This window comes from Scophthalmus maximus, chromosome 12 (genome assembly GCF_022379125.1).
Source record: "Scophthalmus maximus strain ysfricsl-2021 chromosome 12, ASM2237912v1, whole genome shotgun sequence".
NCBI classification, from domain to species: Eukaryota; Metazoa; Chordata; class Actinopteri; order Pleuronectiformes; family Scophthalmidae; genus Scophthalmus; species Scophthalmus maximus.
In genome coordinates this window covers 23,716,591-23,725,942 of record NC_061526.1, presented here as the reverse complement: position 1 = coordinate 23,725,942, position 9,352 = coordinate 23,716,591, and the positions used below count along the sequence as shown (strand labels likewise).

The following is a 9,352-nucleotide window of genomic DNA, read 5'->3' as shown; positions in this document are numbered from 1 at the left end:
TTGAGGTATTTGAATGTACTCAGTTACTTTGCATTGCTGAGTATCTGGTAACTCTAGAAGGCTCCACGTTCTGAGCTGGTTCTCATTTGGAGGTCAACACCAGTGACGGTCTCTGGGTTGAGTTATGTCAGTGCAGATAAAAGTTTTTGTGTGTTTCTCTGACCCCTCAGCTGTTTCACATCAACTCCTGCGTTACCTGGGTCGGCCTGCATCGGCCTGGTTTAGTGCACACTGGACAAAACAAGGCTTAGGTTATGATTCATTTTTGGATCAAACCAGTTAAAACCCAACTTAACTCTGGACCAAACGAGAGATCAACACCAGTGAATATCAGACCAGACCAAGGCAGAAAATCCGACCAGTGACTCGTGACTTTCGTGACGTGGTCGTGGAGTGACGCGGTCAAGCGGCCACGGGGAACTCGTTGAACCTGTCACTAATCAAATTAACTCACAGAGGAAGTCATAGCTCTTTTCATCACCAACTCTCGGGGTCTCGGTTTCCCTGCAAAGAATCAGTCCTGTATCATGAGATGAAATGTTTTTCACAATGTCCTCTCCCTGCTCGAACCTGCTCATCAGTGTGTGGATGAAGCTCTGACTGCTTTTTTATTTCCCCCCTTTTGCATTCTAGAACAATCTGAGCCAGACGGTCGCAGTCGGCGCTGCCGCTCTGCATCCACATCGGTTCGTTCTCCTCAGCGCCTCCTGTTTTCCACCGTGAGTAGGTAAGTGGTCAAGGCTCGTTGGGAAAGTGGTAATGAGCAGAGAGCGACTGATGTCGGAGGGTTTTGAAGAATCTGATCGACTAATTTTTTTAAAAAACACATCAGGACTTTTGATTAGTAAGATATGAATCCAGGGACGGACCAGGATTAATTTTTTTTTATTTATTTACGTCTCTATGAAGTCATTAGTTTTTCAGGTATTGTAATAATAATAATAATATTGTAAAAATATCTTTTTTTTAACTTGGTGGTGGCGCTAGAAGTAAAGTCGGAGCCTCCTGTTGTATAACACGCTTCTGTATATAATAATAATAATAATATTTATAATAAGTTTATTTGTATATCGTTTTTCACAGACAAAAGTTACAAAGTGCTTGACATGGGCAATATGCGACATACAGAAAAAGTTACACAAGATTAGAGACCCAGTGAATCACGAAGGCCGAGATAATATCGGCAGTAAACATTCATAATAGATACATGAAGTACATAATAAAAAGATTAACACACATAATACATACATACATAATGTGGGGAAGCAGAAAACAGTCGGACATCATATGAAAATACGAGGAATAACTTTTATTTTAATTTACAACATGTGCAATATAGATATACATATTACAACAATATACAGAGAGACATAAAACATTACATCACTAAAACATCTTAATATCAACAAGAAAATGTGTGTGTGTGTGACGAGGTTTATATCATTTATATATATTTTTAGAAGTGCAATTTTACTTCTCATTAACATACTTTGTATCAAGTATTAATGTTATCGTTGTCAGCTTCCAGAGGTGATTAATTGATCAGAGGATGGACAGGAAATTAATCAGCTCGACTTTAATCAAGTTTTAAAATTGTGTTGTGTCATAGAATTATGATGTAGAATAAAAATAGGGAATACGAGAAAAATTAAAGTACAATAACATCAAATCTGTACTTAAAGTACAGTACTTAAATTTCCACCACTGCTTCTTTGACAGAAAACTGAATCTCTCTGTAAACAATATGTAAATATTAACTTCATTTAAAAAAAATCAGTGTTCTCAAGAAAATAATAGGAAGATAATCACATCCCTAGTACCTTTCAAAAGTGGAGAGACTGTGTCCTGATACATTCATGTCAATGTGTGTGTTTAATTGCTGAAACTTTAAATGAATATTTTTTGGATAGTTTTGAAATATGATAGTTACTGACTGGATGTCTTTGTATGGACGCAAGCTGAGACTAAGATTTCCTGCCAGAGCAACACGAGCAGAAGTAAACAAGATAAATCGACTTTTACGTTTTTTAAAGTTTAAAGTAATTCTTGCTGAGGGTGTCGGGAGCTGACGTGTTGTTACTTTATAATGTTGTTGAGTCGAGTCTGAGCAGGATTTTGGGGTCGACTGACGACTGACGGGGCCGAGTTGGACCGAGTCTGTTTCCTGTCTGGAACAGTCGTTGGTGATTGGTGGCTAATAAGAATCGTTGAGTGTGCAATAATGTCAACACTCTAATCGCCAAAGACAATCCTCGACTTAGCAGCGACCTCAGAGCCTGTACACAATGTAACTGACAGAACTGAAAACAAAATTCTCTAAAGTTTTGCGAAAACAAACATTTAAATCTCGCCGCCCGTATCTCGCGTAGCGTAGTTTTCTTCCTCAGTGAGCAGCTGTTTTTCAGAGTAAAAGCCTCTAAACGTCTGCTGTGCACTTCCTGCGCAGCTGCTGGTGAACACAGTGGAGCATTCAGCAGCTAGAGAGCCAGACGTTTCCGTCCGGAGGAGGCGGTGGAGACCAAACACGGAGCTAAAAGAGAGGGAAAACTTTCCTCTGTAACTGCCAGACGTAAAATTTGAGCAACTGTTTGCTCACACGTTCACTATATTAACAAAAGAGTTGATCATCTCGACGTCAGGGTTGTGTTTATAACCATCATTGTGTTTATAAAATCAATAACTGCAGCTTTAAGCGGAAGTTCTCCTTCAATGTCTCTGAGATGCAGTTTTTGTTCCTTGTGGTTAATTACACTGAAATGGGAGCGAGACTCCTCACCATCAGTGAGTCACGCCAGCCCCGTTCAGTCCTGGTATTGTTATCCTTCCTTGGTGATACCATCATGAGTTGACAGCTCTTAAGTACGTGAACCTAGTATCAACCCACCGCAACGTCACCCGTCGGTTTGTGAGCCGTCGCTTCGAAGCCTTGACTTTTTGCTTTCTGACCAGCATCATGTTGTTGTTTTTTCAACCAGACGTAGAATTGGGGGTGTGGTCTGACTGCGCGTTGAAACAACATGTTCGTGAGGTGTTTTTTTAAAGGTTTGTTGTCAGTCGCACCCAGTGGACGGATGAACACGTTGCTGTTGACTCGGCTCTTTTCATGGGATTGGCAGAAAATAATGAGGATAAACTTCTACACTAAAGTCTTGTAAACTTGTATTGGACATAAAACAATCATACCGGATCTCCAAGCATCTACAGACTCCTGCAATAAATGTGAATGTACTTTATCTACAGCATCACCTTTGGTGAATTCCAAGCTTCACTGTAAAGGCTCCATTCACTCCCGTACTTCCTGGTTTGGAGGAACGCCTCCCGTCAAAGAGCCGATGGTCTGTTTCCACGTCCAGGAGACGGACTGTGATCTCACATCACACAGGAAACGACCCCGTGAAGACGCGAGTGTTGACACACGAAATCTCAGTCGTTTCCTCGCGCGTCACTTAATGAATCTCAGTGTGGACAGATGCTCGTATTTCATATAATTTACACACGAAGAGCAACAACAAGAACATTGTGTTTAAAAGCTTAAATTAAAGGCGGCAGGATTTGTTTCAACGATCCGACCTGTCAGGGTGAATCGAGTCATTGGAGCTCGAGTGAATCTAAACCAACCAGCGCCAACGGCCGCGACGTGAGCGACGGTTTGTCCGACGTGATGACAGTTGATGTGGCCCCGCCCTCCGACGAGGTCGCTCCTTCCTCCGCTGCCACACACCAGCAGATTAAACCAAGTTCACCAAGTCCACGTTCACCACGCAGACGGCGTTTCCCCGCAGTCAGGACGCGGACGGGACCTGCGGACAGTGTTGGGCGTTGACGTCCCTGAACGACGGCTCCGACAGCCGCGGCCCGTGCAGGCGCGACAGCAGCGTGGTGCGGCGGATGCTGCTGTCCGAGTCCTGCGGCGCCAACTTGGTCCTCAGGCGGCGGCAACACGGCAGGCCGCCGGCGAAGTCGGAGAGCAGGTGGCCGCTGAAGATCATGTAGATCCAGGGGTTGCAGCAGCTGTTGAGGCTGGCCAGCAGGGCGGACAGCGTCACGATGGTGTTCTCCGATTCTGCGAGGGGGGGGGGGGAAACGGAGAGAGGATCAGTGGATTCACAGATTGGAAATCCAGGTTTTCCAGGGTTTAGTATACACCGAGGCCGTTGGCGAGGAGAGTTGATTATCAAGATACCACACAGGTGAACACATATCCTGAGAGCAGCCTGAGGATCAACACGTGTCTGGATTAATCACGTCAGGTGGCAGAGCTACGCGCACACATTTACATAAAGCGATGACGGGATATGAGTTTGATGATTCGATTTTTTCAAGTATTTCAACCTGTATCGCAGCATTACAAATGGTATTTGTCTGAGACTCCATCGAAACCTGAGATTGTTTTAATGCTGGACGATTTAAAGAGCAACAACAATACTTTAGGTCTCCATATTTAATATAAGAAGGTAGAACATGTAAAACGTGGTTCATAACACACTGTGATGTGTTTTTACGTAGGATTTAAAGGAGTCGATTCTGACAAAAGCTAAAAAGTAAGACAAGAATTAAAAAATATTCCCACATATCATTGAATAAAATCAGAGGCAAACAGAAAAGTTGTGGCAGATCTCGAGACCGTAAGCAGACGTGTTCATAACACGACTGTAGCGGCAGATATATATATATATATAATATATTGTCATTAAACTGAACATTACTACATCTGTGGTACCACAGTAAATGTACTTCACAGAGTTACAGTACTATAGTAAAAGTACCTTGTGTTGTTACAACAGTAATACTACTTCATGTAGTAACTGCGACACGTAAAATATTAATATTTATTCCGTTTGCGACGTGTGTCTTTGTAAAACTGTTTTACGTGTGAACAGGTTTCTTGGTATTCGTGTGTGGATTTGAACAGAACCCAAAGCTACGCACAAATCCTTGGACGCATTTGTTAACTCTTATCTTTCGCGCGTAGATCATGTGATACACATTCCTGATGTTTTTGACATTCATTTCTCTCCGTATGTTCTCCGGACGAGTCGACCGTCAGCCGACAAGAGTTTAAACTCTAAACTGTGCATCGAGAAATATGTGAACCACTGACATGGAGTGTTTCTTTGGCTGCAGCTTCAAAGACGTAACGTAGGAAAGACGACGCTTGATAGAGACGCGTGATCTGACTGACTGTCATCCTGTCGGTTTGTGAGCGCAGCACGTGTCCACGTTATCGTCTTCAACAACCCATCGCGAGATGACATCGTAGCATCGCGACCACGAGTTGACGCCAACTTTGCCGTCTCAAGGATAAAAACTGAACACTGACAAGTCGCAGCTCTTCATCCGCCGTCCGGGATTTTTCCTTTTCCAAACGCGGGTCGAGAACCCGAGTGTTCCTCTCGACATGTGGACGTTTAGCGTGCAGCTCCACAAAGCCCACAAGCCTCTGAAAGCTTCCCCCCTTTTGCACCGCGGCTTTGAAAGAGCCATAATGAAATTCTTCAGGTGGACTGAAGGCCGATCTCCGTTTGAATGAGATGTTCGCTTCAAGTGTTTCCAGACAAAATATTTATCCGCTCCCAGCGACCATCCAGAGTTTTGAATACGATTTAATGAGCAGTTCGAAAAGTGCAGGATAAATTCATAATAAAGATCTTTCTCAGCCTTAAATCAAAACTCCTGCAGCGTCTGTAAAGTGACACATTCATATCATTTCCAACTAAAGTGTTTCCACATGTGCAGAGAGATCGTTCTACACCTGCTTTTTAATCAATTTACATTTCGAATACTTTGATTTACAATCATATACCTGCTAAAACTACTGACATGATCCCCGTCAGCCTCCGCTGCACTTTTATTATATGATTATATCATATTGTATTATAAGTTTGTACTATTTACAGTATAGGCTACCACAGTAAATGTACTTCATAGAGTTACAGTACTATAGTAAAAGTACCTTGTGTAGTTACTATACCACAGGAAAAGTACTAAATGTAGTTACTCCGACAGTAAACATACCTCATGTATTTACAGTACCACAGTAAATGTACCTCATGTAGTGACAGTACTATAGTAAAAGTACCTTGTGTAGTTGCAACAGTAATAGTACTTCATGTAGTTACACTAAAGCAGGAAAAGTACTTCATATAGATACCAAAGTAAAAGTACATCATGTAGTGACAGTACCACAGTAAATGTAGCTCAAATAGTTACAGTACCACAGTAGAAGTACTTTTATGTAGATACCACAGTAAAAGTACCTCATGTAGTGACAGTACCACAGTAAAAGTACCTCATGTAGTTACAGTACCACAGTAGAAGTACTTTTATGTTGACACCACAGTAAAAGTACCTCATGTAGCTACAGTACCACAGTAGAAGTACTTTTATGTTGACACCACAGTAAAAGTACCTCATGTAGTTACAGTACCACAGTAGAAGTACTTTTATGTAGATACCACAGTAAAAGTACCTCATGTAGCTACAGTACCACAGTAGAAGTACTTTTATGTTGACACCACAGTAAAAGTACCTCATGTAGTGACAGTACCACAGTAAAAGTACCTCATGTAGCTACAGTACCACAGTAGAAGTACTTTTATGTTGACACCACAGTAAAAGTACCTCATGTAGCTACAGTACCACAGTAGAAGTACTTTTATGTTGACACCACAGTAAAAGTACCTCATGTAGTGACAGTACCACAGTAAAAGTACCTCATGTAGCTACAGTACCACAGTAGAAGTACTTTTATGTTGACACCACAGTAAAAGTACCTCATGTAGCTACAGTACCACAGTAGAAGTACTTTTATGTTGACACCACAGTAAAAGTACCTCATGTAGTGACAGTACCACAGTAAAAGTACCTCATGTAGCTACAGTACCACAGTAGAAGTACCTCATGTAGCTACAGTACCACAGTAGAAGTACTTTTATGTTGACACCACAGTAAAAGTACCTCATGTAGTGACAGTACCACAGTAAAAGTACCTCATGTAGCTACAGTACCACAGTAGAAGTACTTTTATGTTGACACCACAGTAAAAGTACCTCATGTAGTTACAGTGCCACAGTAGAAGTACTTCTTTTGTAGTTCACCCTCTGGGGACCAGGAATCTGTCTCTTTCTGACATTTATTTTGAGTGAAAAGAACAAGTTCGTTGATCTGTTTTGGTCTTTCCTCCTCCTCGTAAAGACGCGTGGCTTCACTCCCACGGGCCAAACGCCACAAGGCGTCAACCTGCGATCACATCACGACTCGTCTCAAACGGAACTCACCGCTCCAGGACGACGTCTCGTCCCACACCGACCACATCTGCACGGCGAAGAACGGCGCCCAGCAGACCACGTAGGCCACCACGATCACGAAGGTCATCTTCACCGTGCGTAATTTGGCGCGCGAGATGGAGCTGACGCTGCTCACCGAGCTGCGGCCCAGGATCCCGTCCTTGGTGGCCTCGGCCACGGCGCCCGCGCTCCTCCTGCGCGTCTTGTCCTTGAGGTTCCGCCAGATGGTTCGACAGATGAACCCGTAGCAGAGCACGAGCACGAGCACCGGCACGAGGAAGATGCCCGCCGTGACCCAGGTGATGTACGCGCGCAGCCCCCACGGCTCCACGAAGTGTCCCCAGCAGTCGTAGACGCCCGAGCCCGGGTGCACCTCGCTCAGGGAGAAGACGAGGTACTGCGGCGTGCTGAGCACCAGGCTGCACAGCCAGGTGGAGCCGATCATGAGGTACGCGCGCTGCGTGGGCTTCTTGAGCGTCTGCAGCGGGTGGCAGATGGCGATGTAGCGGTCCAGGGTCATCATCACCATCATGTAGGTGGAGGCGAACATGCCCAGCACCTGCAGGTGCTTCACGACGCGGCACAGCGGGTCCGGCCCGTAGAAGCGGAACGTGATCTCCCAGCAGAGCTGCGGCAGCACCTGGAAGAAGGCGACCACCAGGTCGGCGAGGCTCAGGTGCTTCATGAACAGGTGCATGCGCGACGGCTTCCGCCGCGTCTGGTACATGGCGAGCAGCACGCTCACGTTGCCCACCACGGCGGCGATGAAGGACAGGCTCAGCACGGTGATCTCGATCTTGGCCACGTCCTCGTTCCGACCGAACGGGTCGGTGGCGTTCCTCCCCCCGCCGAGGTCCCCGGCGGTCTCCAGCTGCTGCTGCTGCCGCGTCAGGTTGAACCCGCCGGTGCAGTTGCCTCCCGCGGCGTCGCAGGAGCTCTCCGCGGGGAAGAGCATGGTGCCGGTGGCCGCCTCGCTCCTCCGGGCGCACGGAGGTCGGCTGCTCTCCAGCGCGTAACCGTCACCCACCGTCAGAACTCCGCGCGCAGTCCGGCACGCGCGGGATGATGATCCCCGGGACTGGACCGGTCCCAAGTGATGAGCAGAATTTAAAAAAGAAAAGAGAAATGAACGTTAGTTTTCCTCCCGCGGCGCGCGGCAGCTCCTGGATGGAATCCAAGCGTCACTGCTGCAGATCAGATCCTGCCGGTTTTAAACTCCTGCTCCCCCCCCCCCCCCCCCCAACACACACACACACACACACACACACACACACATCTCCACTTACCTCCCTCCCACCAAACAACAACCCAGATGCAGTGGAGCCTGCTGGGAGGAGGAGGAGGCCCCTGAATCTGTGGACAGAAGTCTGAATAAACCAAATATAGATTTTTATGTTTTTTGAACATAGCTGCAAAATTCTGGGCCCCGGAGGAGCAAAGCGTTGTTTGTGTGCCGCCTCTTCCCAGAAATCTCTGATTAATAATATTCATAAACACAGAAGACAAAACTGCCTGTAGGTGCGACTGAATCATAAACAAAAACTGATCTGATGACATTAATATTCACATCCACTAAATGACTCCACCTCCTCCAGAGACATGAATCTGAGTCCGACAAGAGCTCTCGTCCTTTTGCGAAATGTCATCCAATCAGTCAGAGCCTGAAAAAAATGAATAGCTTGGCCACAGGACATTAATTAAAAGATGAATGATGATCATGCAGCGTTAGAAAAGCTCAAGCTCACGTCTTTAATATTTAATCTATAGTCTGAAAAATACAATGATGTTAATTTTACAAGAACAAAAAAGCAGCGAGTCAGCTAGTACCAAAAAATGCTTCAAATTTTAAAATATTCATTATTTATCTCTTGTCACCTGATTGATTGAGTAATTAACAAATACCTGGAATACGTCTAACTAACATCTGGTTTAAACTATAGGCTGTATATAAAAAATGGACACAGTCGCCGGATGTCTGAAGCCTGTCTTCTGTGTACTGACCAGCAGAGGGCGACTCTACGTGTCTCTTGATTCATACCGTCAGTAAAACATTTTCCCTGAGGAGT

The 9,352-nt window shown here is 45.1% G+C and overlaps 1 protein-coding gene across 1 annotated transcript; it reads right to left on the bottom strand.

Annotated features, from left to right (window-relative positions):
* Positions 1–1,288: 1,288 nt before the first annotated feature.
* LOC118291529 (arg8-vasotocin receptor-like) lies at positions 1,289–8,496 on the bottom strand. Its single transcript, XM_035619842.2, has 2 exons — positions 7,278–8,496; positions 1,289–4,063 (listed from the first exon to the last, which is right to left on the bottom strand). Exons 1-2 carry the CDS (start codon positions 8,239–8,241, stop codon positions 3,783–3,785), a joined length of 1,245 nt encoding a protein of 414 aa, XP_035475735.2. The 5' UTR covers positions 8,242–8,496; the 3' UTR covers positions 1,289–3,782.
* Positions 8,497–9,352: the final 856 nt, after the last annotated feature.

Bases quoted from the DNA above. Each gene is read 5' to 3' on its own strand.
- LOC118291529 (XM_035619842.2), bottom strand. From the start codon at position 8,241: ATGCTCTTCCCCGCGGAGAGCTCCTGCGACGCCGCGGGAGGCAACTGC. The intron at 4,064-7,277 runs GTGAGTTCCGTT...CCCCCCTCGCAG, and splicing joins CGAGACGTCGTCCTGGAGCG to AATCGGAGAACACCATCGTG.